The sequence below is a fragment of the Nannospalax galili genome, unplaced genomic scaffold (assembly GCF_000622305.1).
Source record: "Nannospalax galili isolate Female #2095 unplaced genomic scaffold, S.galili_v1.0 scaffold95, whole genome shotgun sequence".
Taxonomy (NCBI): domain Eukaryota; kingdom Metazoa; phylum Chordata; class Mammalia; order Rodentia; family Spalacidae; genus Nannospalax; species Nannospalax galili.
The window spans coordinates 9,586,165-9,604,315 of record NW_008342393.1 but is presented as its reverse complement, the minus strand read 5'-3'; the positions used below and the strand labels follow the sequence as shown (position 1 = coordinate 9,604,315).

At 38.8% G+C, this 18,151-nt stretch overlaps 1 protein-coding gene across 4 annotated transcripts in view; it reads right to left on the bottom strand.

The window, feature by feature from the left end:
* The window catches only part of Stxbp4 (syntaxin binding protein 4), a 177,926-nt gene that overhangs the window by 146,297 nt on the left and 13,478 nt on the right, over window positions 1-18,151 (bottom strand). The window contains exons 2-4 of one of the 4 annotated variants that reach the window (XM_008838424.3): window positions 16,529-16,603; window positions 15,971-16,096; window positions 11,819-11,951 (exon numbers count right to left, since the gene is read on the bottom strand). In XM_008838424.3, the coding sequence (XP_008836646.1) occupies window positions 11,819-11,951; window positions 15,971-16,005 (168 nt within the window). In that variant the 5' untranslated portion in view covers window positions 16,006-16,096; window positions 16,529-16,603. Of the gene's footprint in view, window positions 1-11,818; window positions 11,952-13,067; window positions 13,454-15,970; window positions 16,097-16,528; window positions 16,604-18,151 lie in introns of those variants that run through there. The other 3 variants (XM_029566127.1, XM_029566129.1, XM_029566128.1) reach the window with 3 other exon arrangements.

Sequence of the window (18,151 nt, the reverse complement as noted above, 5' to 3'; positions counted from 1 at the left end):
GGGGGAGACATGACAGGAGGTGGCAGGAGGCAGCCAGGGCAGAAAGCTGAAAACTCAAATCTTCAAATCCAAGCATGAAGTAGGGATGGAGGGAGAGAGACTGGAACTAGCAGGAGGCCACATAGTCTCAAGGCCAGTGAAGTGCCCACACTTTCCTAAAGGTTCCATGACCCTCCCCTCCCCCAACGGCACCACCACTGACTAAGTGTTCAAATACGTGGGAGACACTGGGGGGACATTTTTCTTTCAAAACCACCACAATCTTCTTTACTAGATTTGCTAGTCCTTCCTATAGCCAGGCCTAATTGGCTATGCATATAATATCATTTAGCCATGTCATGCTAATAATGACCAATTTTAACTGGCTGCCTGGCACTATTTTTGTTAAGTCCTGGTTCTATGTATAACTATCCTATGCACATAAGACAGAGCACATCAATCTCAAGATTTAAAGTAGTCGTTGGGCAAGTATCTCAGTCACTTGTTTTTCTCTCAATTCCAACTGAAAAAGGAAAGTTCTATTCTTTTACAGCTCCTAACATACTTTTAATCATTAGTACAAAGGCAGAAAATATTACTTCCAGACTATGGGAAAGCTAAGATTTAGCTTTTGAGTGTCGTCCAAATTCCCATGTGCTAGAAGCTTGGTTTCCAGCTTGGCATTATTGGAGGTGGTAGAGATTTTAAGAGGTGGGACAAAGTAGATAGTCTTGGAACCACTAGAGGATTATGAGACCCTGGTTTCATCTTTTTTGTTTCCTGGACATTAGGTGGGGAGTTTTGCTGTCATATCCTACCATGATATGGTACCTTAGGTCCAGAGCTATCCTTAAACATTTAGATATATTCATCTGTAATTTAGTATGCTAAATTTTAGTCTAAGGGCACTCATTTACTGAAGATTAAGATGAAACACAGAAAACAACCTCTTCTCTAAAAGCTAGAGAAGAATAAAATCTAGAGAGGGTTTATTCTTGGAGGTGGGAGCAGGTGTCCTAGTTGGCATTAACTGTTAATGTGACAACCCCTAGAATCACCTGAAGAAGCAAACGAACAACAAGCAATTGAGTGACTGTCATTATCAGGCTGGTTTGTAGACGTATCTGTGATTGACTGTCTTCTTCAATGATGTAGGAGGGCCCAGCCCACTATGGGAAGTACCATTCCCCCAGCAGGTATTCCTAGGCTGTATAAGGAAGTCAGAGAGGGAGCCAGCAAGGAGAGTTCCTTCATCCTTCCCACCTCAAGGTTCCTGCCCTGACTTCCCTCAGTGACAGACTGTGTCCTTTTGTCTTTCTCTAGCCTATTGCTATAACTGTAATAACCCTGGAAGTAAACAGACTTATTTTCCCCAGGTTGCTTTTGGTTAGTGTTTTATTATAGTGAGAGTGTAACTAGAACAGCAGGTAATGGGGAGCACACAGTTTCGATAGTACTGAAAGTTCCTATTTTTTAAGTCACTCTACACAGATTGGTAGGTGTTCTTCTGGCTGTCTTTTATAAGTCAGACATTATGTTCCAATATCTTTTTGCATGTGTTAAATATACTATAAAAAAAGAATCTCTCTATCCTTCAACATAGAACAAAGTCCTTGCAGCATGCCTAACTATACTGATTCTATATGTCAGAACCAGCATTGGAAGTAAGATCAAATATAAAATGTGTAGCTTAATTTTTAAAATAAATGTATGTCCTTGTTAAACACAGTGCTAAACAATTTAGAATCTGCAAAACAATTCTTTATTAGAAACAGCTTATGAATTCTTGAATTTTTTCTAGATCTATGAAATATGACATCAGAATTTTGATGGGTTTTGCATTAAATCGGTAGATTAATTTTGGTAAAAAGCCATTTTTATAATGTTCATTTTGCCAATCCAGGAGCATGGAAAGTCTTTTCATTGTCTAGTGTTTTATTTCCTTTTTCAAAGTCTTGGAAGTTTTCACTGTAGAGGACTTTAAGTTGCTTGGTTAGATTTATTCCTAGGTACTTTAACATTTTTTGGAGCTACCACAAATGGGATATTCTTCATAATTTCTTTGAGAGTTCATTATGGGGATATATGAGGCTACTGTTTTCCTTCAAGTTGACTGTGTTTATTAGATCTCAGAGTATTCTAGTAGGTTCTAGAAGGTGTTTTAAGTACAGAATCATACTGTCTGCAAGTAAGGCCCGTTTGGATTCTTCCTATGTTTATCCCTTTTGTGTCTCTCTTGTCTAATTGCTATAGCTAAGACTTTGAGCACATTTAATATAATGTTGGCTACAGGCTTGTTGTATATAGCTTCTGTGCTGGATAGCTTTAGCTGTCAACTTGACACACCTGGGTAGAGGGAGTCTCAGTTGGGGAATTACCGCCACTGGACTGGTTTGTGACCATGTCTGTGGGGTATTTTCTTGATTTTTGAGTGATGTAGGAGGGCCCAGCCCTCTGTGGGTGCTGCCACCCCGGGCAGATGGTCCTGTATTGTATAAGAAAGCAGGCTGAACAGGGGCCAAGGAAGCAAGCCAGTAAGCAGCATTCCTCCATGGCCTGTGCTCCAGCTCTTGCCTCCAGGTTCCTGTTCCGAGTTCCTACCTTGGGTTCCCTGATGAACTGTGACCTGGGATATGTAAGCCCTTTCCTCCCCTAATTAGTATTGGTCAGAGTGTTTTGTCACAGAAATTGAAGGCAGAATAGAACAGAAATTGGTACCAGGAGTGGAATATTGCTGTGACAGACCTGACCCAGTTGTTTTCGGGATTGTGAAAGCCATTTGGAACTTTGGGTTAGAAAAGCCATTGAGCGCTTAGTTTGTTGCTGTGGAGCTTGGAACAGTTATGCTAAAAGAGTTGTGGACAATGGAGGCCTGGCTTGTGAAGTTTCAAAGAGAACTAGAGACTATCAGGGCTGTTTGTGTGATATTTTGAGTTGAGAATCTGTAGGTTCTGGTCCGCTGGGGCTGAAGAATCAGCTGTGGTTAAGAGACCAGAACCACTGAACTGAAACGTTTGTTTTACTGGGACAATTGATGCTGATTAGCTGGGGCTGAAAAATAAGCTGTGAGTAACAAGACACCAGCATCACTGAGGTGAAATTTGGGAAGTATTTCCTAAGGGTCAGCACACAGAAGCTATGGTCCAGAGGGGGCCCGAACCTCTAGCTCATGCTGGAAGCAGGATATGGTAATGTGTAAGAGTCTCCTGCATGGTTCTGGTGTTGAAAGCATGAAGGGGTCACAGAAAGCGGCTGAAATTTGGCACCCTGATAAGCCAGGAAAGGCCACTGGTGAAAGTGCAGCCTCAATTGCAGTGAAGACCCCAGGATTTAAGGGGTCATGGAGAGAATCAGAGGCCAGAAGAGCCCACTGGTGAAGATGCAGCCTCAGTTTCAGAGGAGACTCCAGCTTTTTTGAGATGCCAGGACCGTGGGACGACTGCCAAGGGCAGCAGCAAGTGTGGAATGGAGCTGGCCTCGGCGTGTGAAACAAGCTGTGTATGCTGTGGACAGCAGTCAGAGAAGTGGAGCTGCCAAAACCCTTTGGAGCCCAGAAGCTCATGAGTGAATGCCAGACGTCCAGCCTTGAGCTACTTTGATGGACTTAGTTTTGCTTAGGTGTCCCTGATTCTTCCCTTTGAAATAAGACAGTACTTGTTTGGGACTTTACAGGAGCCCACAGTTAAGAGACTTTTAAAAGAGAATATGGACTTTTAAGTGTTTGGATTTTTTAACTACTGTGGGACTTTTAAGGTTGTACTATCTTATGTTGTGATACTGTTAATATATCTTGGGGACAAGAAATTGAAAAGTTGTGTTTAATAGTGATGTGTTTGTGTGTCAAGTTGACAAGCGATCAGCCTCTATTATTTTGAAGTATGCTCCATCTATTCCTAATGTTTCCACGACCTTTATCACACATAAGTGGAAAGATGATTGTGTGCTTTTTGTCCTTAGGGTTGTTTATATAATACATTATATTTATTGATTTATGTTGACCAACCTTGCATCTCCAGGATGAAGCCCATGGAGGTCATGATGTATAATGTGCTCCTGAGCTAGGTTTGTGAGTCTTCTGTTGAGAATTTTTGTATCTATGTTCATCAAAGATATTGGTCTGTGGTTCTCTTTCTTTGTTGTGTCTTTACCCCGTTTTGGTAAGGATAAAACTGGCTTCATACAATGAATTTGGTAGCATTCTTTGCCCTTCCATTTTGCTGATCAAACTAAGAAGAATTAGTATTAAATATTCTTTGAAAGTTTGAAAGAATTCAGCTGCCAATCTGCCAAGTCCTGAGCCTTTCTTTGTGAGATTTTTGATTCAGTTTAAAAAGTAGATTTTAATTGATATCAGTGACTACACTCCTACACTGAGGACATCCTGTTAGACTTACATCCATAACCGTGACAGCTATTTGAGGGGATGGAAAGAGTAAAACCCTGTGTTGTCACCTGATCAAAACATTTAAAGACTCTGACAGGCAAATAAATTATCTTTTAGAATCGGTGGCAGGCAGTAAAAATTGAGATATTTTGTTTTAAAGTAAAGATCCTCAGTACTGACAGTTCTATTTATTAAATTTCCTTGAAAAGGGAACATTCTATGATGGTTATGATGATGGTTATGAATCAGCTGGCAACCATATTTTATTTGAGTAGAAATCTTTTAGGGGGGGATTTTTTTGAGACAGGGTCTCTCTGCAGCCCTAGCTGGCCTGGAACTCGCTATGTAGACCAGGCTGGCCTTGATCTCATAGAGGCCCGCCTGCCTCTGTATCTTAAATAATGGGATTGAAGGTGTGTGCACTATACTCAGTTTTGGGCAAAAACCTTGGAAGGCAGTGGACTCAAAGAGAAAACTGCATGGAGTTCAGCATTCAGATGAACCTGAATTTGAATTCGGGCTCTGCGAGCTATTAGATGTCCATGAACAATGAGAAAGAAAGAAGGGGATGGAAGACCATCAACTTCACTATGAGCCTAGAACTAAACTACAAACATTTGAAGATAATTTCTGTACTCATGTGTCTTACAGACAATCACACCGTCCAGTTTAAAAAGCCTAAGAAAACACAGGTGGGAAGTGGGGTTTAGCCTGACCTGAAACCTCCCACATTCTCTTTTTCCCACTGTACAGCTCCCATGATTTTATTTAGCCTGTCTTCTGTTAAAGGATCCTAATGTAATGAAGGAACATTTTTCCATAGGATTTGAGAGAAGAGAAGAAAATACCTCTGGCTTGAGATATCTTGTGTTTATATAATTTTTATTTTTGAAAATGTATCTACAGCAGTTATGTTTTTTCCCTTTGCCTCTTAGAATAAAATATTGCCTGATCATGTGAATTTATGAACCTGTTTAAAAGTCAGAACCTGGGAATCAAAACAAAGCTATTTCTGTAAAAGTCTGGCATTCTTAAACGAGTGAATTCTGTCCAGCTGGATTAATACATAACGTATGTACAGTCAGAACTTGAGGGAGCTCTGCAGACTCTTCTACAGTATAGCTCCCTAAGCAGACACACGGCATGGCAGGCAAGGTGCCAGGCACTCTATATGTCGAACTGCAGTCTCGGCTCCTTCACTTGACAGTAATGCCAGTGTTGAAGGAATAATGTATTCCTGGCCATTTCAATTCTTCCGTTGGAAACTACCATTTATTCCAATTATTTATTTCAATTATTACTATATATATATATATATATTTTTTTTTTGTCTTTTTGAGACAGGGTCTCCCTGTAGCCCCAGCTATCCTGGAACTCACTATGTAGACCAGGCTGGCCTTGAACTCACAGAGATCTGCCTGCCTCAGCCTCCCGAGTGCTGAGATTAAAGGCATGCGCCACCACGCCTGGCACTATATATTTTTTAAATATTGGATTTATTTTTATGTGTATGCATGCCTTGCCTACATGTATGTAAGTGCACCCCTGCCTGAAATGCCTGCAGAGACCAGAAGAGAGTGTTGGATGCCCTGGAATTGGAGTTACAGATAGGTGTTAGCTACCATGTGTGTGCTGGGAACTGAACCCTGGTCATTCTCAAGAGCAGCCAATGCTCTTAATCTCTGAACCGTCTTTCCAGTCTCCAATTATGACTACATCATCAAACTTTCTAAATACCATATTACTGAACTATCAGAAACCATCAATTCAGCCAGATTCTGACTGAACTAATTCATTATTCACATAGACAACCCCCCCAAAATGCTTCTTCTATAATCCTCTGGTTTCCATTCCCAAATGTTCCCAAGCTATCAACTAGACGTATCCGTCTTTCCACTCCACTTGTTAACATTAACATGAGGAAGTTGTTTAACTTCTACAAGATTCAATTCATCTTTTTAGCTGAAAGGTTGGGATAAGTATAAGACAAGGTTATTCTAAGACTAAAATAATATATGCAAAGCACATTGTAAAGACCGTAGAGACGGTAAGGTGAATTAGACTCTCAGGTTTACTGCAGGTCATTTTTACATTAGTTTAATTATAGCCCCTCAGAATTAAACTCCTTAACTTTCAAGCCACTGCAGAAAACTAAGAGCAACCTATTTTCTTTCCTATCTTCCTCATACACATTCCACCTCAGCCTAAAAGTTCTTCATTTGATTTTCAAGGTTCCTCAAATCAGCTGTGGTCTTTCAAATTTCAGGACTTTTACACATGGCCATTTCTATAAGAATGCGACCATCTACCCTCCATTTCTCTATATGATGAATTCTCATACTTCACAGATTCAAACACTATCTTAGGTGAAAGGTTTTTTCCTGATTTACTTAATTGTTCCTTTATCTTTGCACAAAACCACTTCCACTTACCTGTATTACTGTGCTTACTTTGTATTGTCTTTACTTACACTTACTTCCAGTCATTCCCAAATCAGAACATAGGAATATTAACACAGCCAGCTCTCAAACTAGTAGCACTGATTCTTTCAGCTGGCCAGATCATGTTCTCATGACTGTTTCCCCAGCACACTGCTAGGAATATAATGTCAACAATAAACTAATGAGCTCCAGGAAACAGCTGGAGGAAGTTAACACAGCTACATGATGACGGAGATGATAAACACAGAGCAGAGTGAAGCTGCAAGGTGAGCCAGGCCGCTGCTCCTCAGCCTGCAGTGGGGCTAGGCTACTTTGTCATCTAGAGGCCTGGCCCTCCTGGCTATTCACGTGCTTTGATGCCAACGATACACTCAGCCTAGTGTCAAAGGAGTGAAACATGCCCTGCTTAAATACTTTGTGAGCAATGAAAACCAGGAGTACTTAGGTCTGTGTGACCTTTGTCTTCACTTACAGCCTGACAAAAGACACCTCAGTTCACCAAACCTAAGGTGATGACTGTGAGGGATTCTATTCCTTTATGTGGCACTGCCAAGTACACTGTGACACTGCTGTGACAGCCATCGAACTTCAGAGACAGCAGAGAAGATATACACATTCATAAGCAGAGAGGAATGTTACATAGCCATATTCACATTTACTACATACATATTTATATTAAATATTCTATACATTTGTCTTGGGGTCAACTAAATGAAATATGAAATGTCATTTCAGAATTGAAAAGCTTTTGGTTTTAACCTACTTTCTCTTTGTTATTAGCAATGAAAGAGAGAAACAAACATTTGAAGTTTTTCAAAATGCTATCTATCATCTAATACACAAGGCAAGGGTGGAGATGCACTTTGGTCTAGAGCTAAGATGCTGGCAATGTACTGGTAAATAGAAATGTGACAGAATGACCACGGCAACATTCATTCATTAATATCTGAGTGTATATGTAGGAAATCCCAATAAGGAATTATTGTGAAGAAATCAGAATCTTTACCACTGGAAAACATACTCATTAGTAGTTCAGCAGAGTTAAAACTATCAAATACTGATTCATCATTACACACTGAGTTAGGTGATATGAAAGAAAGGAAGAAGAGTTAGCAACACGTATAGGAAAAAACCTTGAAGAGAACAGGACACACATCCTCTACCAAGTGGTGTTTAAGTTGACATCTGGAGCAACAGAACAGGAAGAAGGTGCTGTTCCGTTTAATGAAAAAACTGTATGAGATAAAGATGAAATTGGCCCTTTCAGAAACTGAGAGAATGCCAGTTTGCAAGTGTAGAGATGGAGACAGAGAGGAGTTGAAGGCAGGAAATCAGATGACATAGAGGCCTGTAGGCAACCACTACTAGTTAAGGTAGTTTGGAGGGTAGAGAAGAGTCATGGTGCATTAAGAGCAGAAAAATCTTCTGAGAGGACCAGTAAAAATTAAGAAGAGCTTAAAGACTGATACAGGCCTGGTGAGAGGGCACAGTTGGAAAAGTGCTTGTCATGCAAGCATGAGAACCCTGGTTCAGACCCCCAATACCCATGTAAAAAAGAGGCGAACACGGCGGTACATTCCTATAATCCCAGAGCTGGAGAAGCAGACAGGAGGATCCCTGATGCTTACTGGACAGCTTGTCTATCTTAATCAACCAGCTCAAGACCCTGCTTCAAAAATTAAGGTAGAAAGTGACAGAGGAAGACACGACATTGAACTCTGGGCTCCATTTGTACATACACATACATGTACATATACCAACAAACACACATGTGCACAGGTACACACCACTGGGGAGGGGGGGAGGAGAGGGGAAAAGAGAGAGAGAGAGAGAGAGAGAGAGAGAGAGAGAGAGAGAGAGAGAGGGAGGGAGGGAGAGAGAGAGAGAGAGAACACCAATATGGCTGTTATGGGATGGGAAGTGGAAAATGGTTATGAAATAGAAACAATGGAAAGGCCTTTGCTTAGATTTAAAGGACATGAGGTGTGAGGTGAGGCTCATGGACTGTGCTTCAGGCATGCTGAGTCTAAGAGACCTTTGAGACCCAAGTGGAAATTTTCATCAGGAAATGAGGTAGCTGAGTCTGAGTCTCAAGGGAGTGTCTGGGCAGTACAAGGCTGGGAATGGTATCCAAGAACTCTAGACTGCTAGGGGACTAGACGAGGGAGTGGAAGGGCTCCTGAGTTCTCACATTTCCTTAATCCAGTACCTGGTATATTTGTTCTCAATCTATAGGCTGCCTATAGCTCTTAGAGCTAAGAGAATCTTCTTTCCTACTTGAAATGGGAAACTATGTTCATAATATCCCATGTTGAAAATATAAATATGCTTTCCAAAGAAAGATATTTGGCTTTCCCAAAAATGTATGTATTCTCATATTTTCCAAGACAAAAATATTTGGGAGGAGGTGGCTAGTTTTGATTAATTGATGGGCATAGTTATTCAAGTACCAATAATTCCTTTGTAGTTTGGAAATATGAATTAGCATAATCTATATACTTTAGACTGCCTACACTATTCTGAGGCATAACGCAAAAAAACAAAATCAGACGCTGGAAAGATGTCTCAGCAGTTAAGAGCATTTGCTGCTCTTGCGAACGACCTGGATTCAAATGCCACAATGGGCAGCTCACAATGACCAGTAATGCCTGTTCTAAGCGATCTGATGCCCTTCTGGTCTCCATGGGCACCTGCACATACATGATGCACATACATACATACACACAAACACATAAATCAAGATATATAAAATTTTAAAAAATAATAGTAAGTTTAAGCACTCATGAACTTTAAAAAATGATTAACAATTGATCTATTTGGCATTCTAATAAGGAAACCCTTACAAGTCTATATTTCTATGACTATACCTACTATGTAGAAATTATATGCAGATTAAATTTTTATTACTATGTTAAGGCCCTGTGTCACAGGTCTGTAATCCCAGCTACTTGGGAAGCTAAGAGAAGAGATTGCAAGTTCAAGTGTTACATGGGCTGAAGAGTGAGTTTAAGGTCAGCCTGAGCAACTTACTGAGACCTGGTCTCAAAATAAAAATATACGAAGAATGACAGAATGCTTGCCTAAACATTTGCGAATATCTAACTCATAAGTAGTTTATCACTATTAACAAATAGTGTACACTAAAATTTTGTCTACTTTGTGATTACAGAGAAATTTGCCTATAAAATTCCATCTTAATGAAATAAAAATAAATGTCAGCACTGGAAAATTACCCATCCTTCTACCACCGTGTCGTGCAATGCCTTGGAAGTCAGAAGAGGGCTTCAGATTCCCCTGGAACTGGAGTTAAGGTCAGTTCATAGTCGCCATGTGGGCGCTGGGAATTGAACCCAGGTCCTCTACAAGAGCAGTCAGTGCTCTTAACCACTGAGCCACCTCTCCAGCCTCCTCCTACACTTTTCTAACTTGTCTGCTTTCTTCTCTTGGCTAGGACTAGAACATTAGTAACCCTGTGCTGCTCTCTAGTGGTAAACAGAGAATGTAGTTCATTAGGAAGTTTACCATGAGTTCTCAATCAAAAAGCAAAGCTGTATTTCTGAATCGATCACGACGTGCAGCAGATTTGTATTGTCAGACAGTTGATCCATTACTACACCCTATCAAATGCAGTCTAAAAATACCTTAGTTAGCAGGGTATGGTGGCTTATGCCCCTAATCCCTACATTTGAGAAGGTGAGGCAGGAAGACTGACAGGACTGCCAGTCTGGGTTACATAGTGAGTCCAGGTTTGCCAGGACCACAGAATGAAAGCTACTGTCTCAAAACAAACAAGTAAGCAAAGACCAAAGCTATACTAAATACCTCATATTCTCCCATTCTCCCCAGCTCATAAGCTTTAAAGCTAAGGTGATACTAAATGTCTCAATTCTAACTGAAAAATTTCATTTTTTGTTTGCTTGAATTTGTTTAAATTTAACACTAATTTGAATAGCCAAAATTTATATCATTAAAATATCTTAAATTTATAATACTTAGAAGTACGCTTTGTGATCTGAAAAGTCTAAAACAACTGAAATCATTATTTTGAAAGCTTATGATAAAATAGACTATTTTTTGTAACAAGAGAAAAACTCCAGTTCAAAAGATAAACTGTTTGCTATGTAAGCATTTGCAGTGACAGAAGGGGTAAAAGTGGGATTATTTAAAGAAAAACTTAAAGAACAATCAGAACAAACTTAAAAGATCCTTTATTGCACTACACAGTTTGATATTTATAGAGTATTTTATTAAATTCGTTATATCCTGTATCAGTGTACAAAGAACCGAAGGTAATTTTCTACAAATAATCAATGCAGTAAAAGATAAAGATCAAGAAAATCAAAAAGGAGTGGGGGTGCCAGTAGAGTGACTGGTTGTTCATAAGTTGCTGGGGTTTGTTTAAAATTTGGGCTTGAACTCCTTAGCCACCAGATGAAGAAACTCATGATATCACTTATGTCCTAAGCCAACAAGAAGACCAAAGAGGGAAAAGCACTTTCCTAATTCTAGACCTAATTTTCATTCAGGTTCTAAATCTAGGCTCTCATGTGGGCAACTAATATTAAAGTTCAATTACCAAGTTCATAAGAATTAGGTCAAATTAAGAAAGGAGAAAATTCTGCTTAGTGTCTTACATGTTTTGTTTCCTTTTGCATTTAGGAGGGGCTAGATGACTAAAGTTCAAAGACAGGTGAGCCAGCTTAATCCAAACTCAGCATAGAAGACGGGTCACAGAACTCTGTGTAGGATACAAGTTAAAAAGCACACAACCAAATGACATGCAACCTTTAGTTAGAGTCTGACATGTCTATTTTTCCAGACATGAAGAGCTCATTTCTATGTTAGGGAAAAACTCCTTAAAGGTAAAGGTCAACTTTTCAGTCCTCTGTGTCTTTCACTGAGGATGTTTAATTCATAAGAAAAATTTACTGATGAAGGAAGAAAACAGATCTTCAGGTAGGGCTTTTGGTTTTATATTTTGAAATGGGAGGGGTAACTTTAATTTCATGTGTACCTTATAACAGTCTCCTCCAGGAATGACTTCCTGAATATATACCAATGGTCCTTCATTCCGGTTAATTCCTCCAAGGATCTTCAGACCCAGGCCTGTTTCCTTTGTAACTGTAATCATCCGAAAGGCAGAATCCCTAGGATAAAGGAAATTAGCACTCACAGGTGAGTCTAGAGATCTGTACCTATATTTTTCTTTAAGTTAAACTGTCAAATTAACACTAATCAAACTGTCATATCTAGATAACCCAAAATACTTTATGTATACTAGTAACTACATCCGAATACATGATAGAAAGTAATTGAATGAATGTTTACTTGTATTTTTAATTACCTCATAAAACAGTTATAGCAACAACGATGATTTCCTGGGTGTAAAAGAATTTTTTAAATGGTACTCAAGTAAATTTAAAGGATTTATGAATAATGCCTGAGATTTATTTTTAGCTGATTATCAGATTACAGGGAAAGGCTCCAAATGTTCAAATGTATCAAGTCTGCAAGTTCATGTTTGTAGTCATTAAAAGCAAAGTAAATATCACCTCCATATGAATCTCAAAAGAATTATCCTTTTAACTTAGGAAGAAATTTTTATTTTTGGGGGGTAGGGTCCTTTTGAGACAGAGTCGTCTCCCTGTAGCCCCAGCTAACCTGGAACTTACTATGTAGACCAGGCTGGCCTTGAACTCACAGAAATCTGCCTATCTCCACCTCCAGAGTGCTGAGATCAAAGACATGTGCATGCCTGGCAAGAAAATTTTACTTTTAAAAGTACTGGCTGCAGCAATGATTTCTGCCACACAGAGAAATGCCATCAGAAAAGAGCTGTGCAAAGAGTTCTACAGAAGAGGTATCATCAAGTTGCACTGTTGATCACTCTGGTTAGAAAAAAGAATTTTGCTGGTCAAACAAAATAATAAAGTAAAAAAGCAAGCTCATGGTTGCCTGCTTCCACATTATTTACTAAGACCTATCTACGCTGAGCAAAGACTATAAAATGCTACTCAATTTGGTATTTATATTTGAATCCTCATTTTTCTAAAAGACTCCAAATTCAAAGAGATTATGGTGGTATAAGGTCACAAAGCTAGAGAAGAGCAATGTGAGCCCAGTTTGCCTTCTTCAGAGCAAAGCGGGGAAGGAAAAACTTGCCCCACTGGTGTGTTAAGTCTTTGGTGAACTTGCCTCTCCTCAAGCACCACACCTAGACACATAGGAGAACTAAGTGTTAGGAGAGCTCCATCATATCTCACCTGCCATCACAGCTTTCTGAGCTCTGCAGAAATTCCACTTGTGTTTTTCAGAAAGCTACTGTGCTAAAAATATACGTAATAATAAAATACAAGAATGAGTATTGAAATTTACAAAATCTCACATTATTTGGAGCTGCACTATGCTGAACTGATCTCTAGTGTTGGAAAGCCTATGTAGAACAATATAGGCAATAAAGGAGAAAAAAGGCAGATGGGAACAGGCCTAAAGTATCACAGCAACAACAACTTTATCACCCCAACTCATTCTTTATGGGGTATTAGGCTGCAAAAGCACACCAAAGTGGGAGGTGAGACGCGAGAGAACGAGAAGTGAAATGCCTGCCTAGAAAGAAGATTCTGTGCTGTGGTTATTTTGTTTGTTTTTTTTTTTTTTTTTTTTTTTTTTTTTTTTTTTTTTTAAATGTGTTTTTGTTTTCATTTTCTTGTTTTCTTTTTTGAGACAAGGTCTCACTATGCAGACCAGGCTGCCTTTGAATTCAGAGATCCACCTGTCTCTGCATGACAGTGCTAGGATTAGAGGTATGGCACACACACTGTCCAGCATATACTACTATTTCAGTACAAGCTACCTCTTTTTCTAATTCTAGTAGAGCACATTTATTAGCACAACAGTGCATTTACTTATAACTCTTTTTATTTACAAATCTATCTGCATTGTATTCTTCTGAATTGATACTACAATATATAAATACTTTTATATCTGCCTTTTTACAAAGAATCAAGATACATAATCTTCCATGTTATTAACAGTTCTTCTTGGACTGGAGAGATTGCTCAGTAGCTAACAACACTTGTTGCTCTTCTAGAGGACCTGAGTTTGATTCCCAACACCCACATCAGACTGTCTGTAACCCCAGCTTCAGAGAATTTGATACCTCTGGTCTTGAAGGCACCTGCACTCATGTGCAAATACCCAGAGACATACAGGTAGACAAAAACACAGATGATTCAAAATAATGAAAATAAATCTAAAAAAAAAAGAAACATGCATTTTAATCTCAGCACAGATCTTATTTTGACATTACATTAGAGTTGAGATTTTTAAATTCCTTACATTTTCTTTGTTTTGCTATTAAAACATATTCTGAAACTCAACTTTAATCATAACAAGAGAATCACAGGTTAAAACTATGCAGACACCATTGCTCACCCACCGTAGCAACACAATGCTAAAACCCAAACAGCATGTTCTCACCACAGAGCTGTAGGAATCTAGGCACTTTGATATGCTGCTGTTAGGAATGCAAAACAGAACCTGAAAGAACAAATATAGTCATCTCTAACAAAAAATTACCTTCCTTCCACAATTACTGTTCTACGACTTTTTCTCAAAGAAACTCTGGGAAACAAGTCATTCATATCCTAAGTTCTTTATTTTAGCACAATTTATAGTCATCAAAAATTTAAAAAACCCAAATTTCCATCAAGAAGCTACTGGCTGGATAGACTATGGGATATACATAGGACAGAATATTAGTTTTAACAGGAAACAAAGATCTTTATAAGCTGATATAGTGACCAGGATATAATCTTCAAACAAACAAAAAAAGGTCAAAACTATAAATGTAGTTTTTTATATATATATTCTTAACATTTCAGTTAAGAATATTCTGGAGGGTGGAATCCATATCTATAACTATATATATGTGTGTGTGTGTGCATATATATATATATAAAATCTGTATTATCTACATGTGCATGCATATGCTTATGCATAAAGGAGCACTAAAAAGAGCCAAGATTAAATGGCTTATCTACACAAAGACTGAATATGTAGGGGAAAGGACAGGGACATGAGCAGGCCTTCCCTGATTCTACCTTGTGCAATACATGCTATATGTCTGGGAAACAGCAATGTCCCCTTCCCTGTCCACATGCTACTTGGCAAGGGGCCTCTCTATTCCCATTCATTAAAAGTCAAGTCCATTATCTCTACCGCTCGAATTTGGACTTGCCCATTTGATTGCAAATGTGAGGAAAACAGATATGTGAAAACACTTCCGCTTACTGCTGGGAACCATTCTGCCACCAGGTGACAAAGCCGGAGCTAGCTTTCTGAAGGATAAGAGCCAGGTAGGAAGTTATCTCCCTCCCTCTATTCTACACTGAGGTGTCAGAACACTGAAGGAGGCCATTCTACACCATCTAGTACCAACAAAAATTTCTCAGCCAACCCAATAAAACCATAGAAAAAAGAAATGCTTATCATTTTAATGCATTCTGGAATGGTTAGTCAGCAAAAGCTAATCTTAAAAAATTCAAACCAGTTTGTTTTTTTTTTAAAAGCACAATCTGTACAAGTGATTTTAAAGAGAATGCAGGATTTGTTCCATATATTGATTTACATTATAGTATGGTTTGGAAGTGTCCCTCAAAGGCATCTGTGTTAATAGGCCTGGTTACTAGCCTATAAAGGTTAGTGGTAGTACTTTAAGAGGCAGGGCCTAGTTAGAAGGTACTCGGTCACTGGGTGGACTGGCCCTGAAAGGGACACTGAGATCCTGGTCCTTCTTTTCTGCTTCCTGGTTGTAAAGTGGTGAAGACACTACCTTTGCCATCATGTGGTGAGCCCCCACAGGCTGAAAGTAATCAAGTGAATAGAGATTGAAACCCTGGAACTGTGAGCCAAAAAAACTTTCATGTTTCCAAAGTTGATTATCTCAGGCATTTCTGTCAGGGGTAGACAGCTGTGTAGCACACCTTAAACACAGTTATTCAATGTATTGCTGATTCATTACTCATTATTACTTTCCTAGACCACATCAGCTAGCTAGCTGTGAAAACGTAAAACAAAACAAAACCATAACTCTAAACGTTCACTAATAGTGTATGTATTTCAAAATATGGCATTTCACAACATATTAAATTGATGTAGAAATTACTTTTCCAGTAGACCAGAGGATCCTGCAGCAGACATATTTTTGTTCACGCTTTCACCAACAGTTGCCTTGAATTTAACAACAGCTCTGTGAGTGGAGAACTGGCAGAGTCTAAATATTCTTCTTTTCCTTGGACAGGAACAACAGAGAATACATTTTTAGGTCTTAGAACAAACAAATTCAGTGGTAATTTACATTAAAAATACTATATACACACATATATGGCAATAAACACTATTAGCCCATGCATATATTGACGTATTTTATTTATTGTGGGCTATGACATTTTAGTCATTGCTGATAACTTCTGAAACATAAAACAGCTCTCTGCACAGATAGATGGGCCTATATCTACATCACTATGAATACATTAAATCTGTGTTCTTTGGCAAAAGTGAAGAATATAATGAAATTTTCAGCAATTATTACAACTTGTTCCAGTGGTAAGCCTAAAAAAGGCAAAAGACTGAAGAAAATCTCCTGTGAGCACAAGGCTATGACGTTTTTAGTCAGAAAAATGCTTATAAACACACGTGATGAGAGCAGGCCCTCCTGCCTCACCAGTTCTCGAGGGGCTTCCCACAGATCCTCTGCTCCTCTGACTCATATTACTCCATCAGCTTCTTAAACACTTTCCTATGGAAAGGAAAAATAATAATTTCAATGTCTTACACAACTCCACTGTGAGTAATACGGAGACCATGCAGTTTCACTTATTAAAACAAAGTATACTCAAGCAGAGGTTCACTACCTGTGCATGAAAAAACAAATGAAGCTAAAGAGCTTTCACTTTACTATCATGAGTGAATGCTACATGCAAACCTTTAACTCATACCAAAGTACTCCTGGGAGAGAAAGACAACATAGTCTAAGGTCAAGAACTCATTTTAAACTCAAACACAGGCTTTTCTTTATTTTCTTTTAACTGTAAAAAGGTATAATTGATTGAAAACAGCTAGCATTTAAAGTTGAAAACCACATTAGGATCATTTAATGCAACTCTCTTAAAAAAGAAATGAGTAGTGAGATTTAAAGGGACTCTGTACTTTTCCCATATCAATGTATAGAGATTCTTTCCCCAGCAAGAACTTGGGCTGTACAGCCCACAGCACGAATTCTGGTCTTCATTACCCTTGGTTTGAATCCAAGTTTTCCAGCACTTCTATGGTAGCTAACAACCATCTGCAACTCCAGTTCCAGGGGAATCCAACACCCTCTTCAGATCTCCAAGCGCACTGCACGACATAGGTACACTTACATACATGCAGGCGATACACTCATACATATAAAATAAAACAAATAATTTTCAAAAAGATCCAAGTAGCAGGAACAATGGCTGTACCTAGGTCAACACCAGTCAGAGCAATGATGCCACCAAGCAACAGCACTGTCACCAGAAAAAGTCCAACAACTGTAAAGCAAGAAAGTTTCTCAGTTCTACCCCTGAGCGATGACTTGAGGAAGGAACTTTGGGTAACAGTGACCCAGAGATGATAGCCTCTGCAGCCATGGGAGAGAATTCAATTCTAATAATGTTTGCATGAATTCATCATAAATCACTTTAAAAATGTATCCATGGGGCAGAGTCGCAAACCTGGAGAGATGTTTTGATGTAACAATAATAGCAGCTACAATTTATTGATACCATTTGTCACAGATTGTATGAAATATTTCAGATGCATTATTTTTTTTTTTATTCCAAAGAGAGGTAATTTTAGCACATTTTTTTCCGGAAATAACTTGAAGCAGTTTACATAAAAATATATGTACAATGAATTTTAAGGGGGGGGGGCAGGGGAAGGAATAAGAAATCAAAGACCAAAAGATCTGCTAACATAGGGTCAACTTTAGTGGGATAATGAAGGTTTCCATTAGATCTGTTCTTTTTTGGAAAATCCTAATGAGTTTTTTGGGCTTGCTAACAAAGCATAGGGTGGGGGTTTATTTACAGAAGAGTGGGTGCCCCCTCATTAATGGCTCTGCTGGATGCATTATTTTATTTAATATGATAAATGCACTAGATGTACCTTAAAGAAGCAAGCACACATTGCACTCCTGTCACATGCTGGTGACATGGTCTCAGAAGTTAACTAACCTTTTGGTACCATCTCATATTAAAGTAGGTACAGCAACCCAGCGCAAAGGTAAAGATGAAAAACAGTCTTTTGACTGGCACTAAAGTGA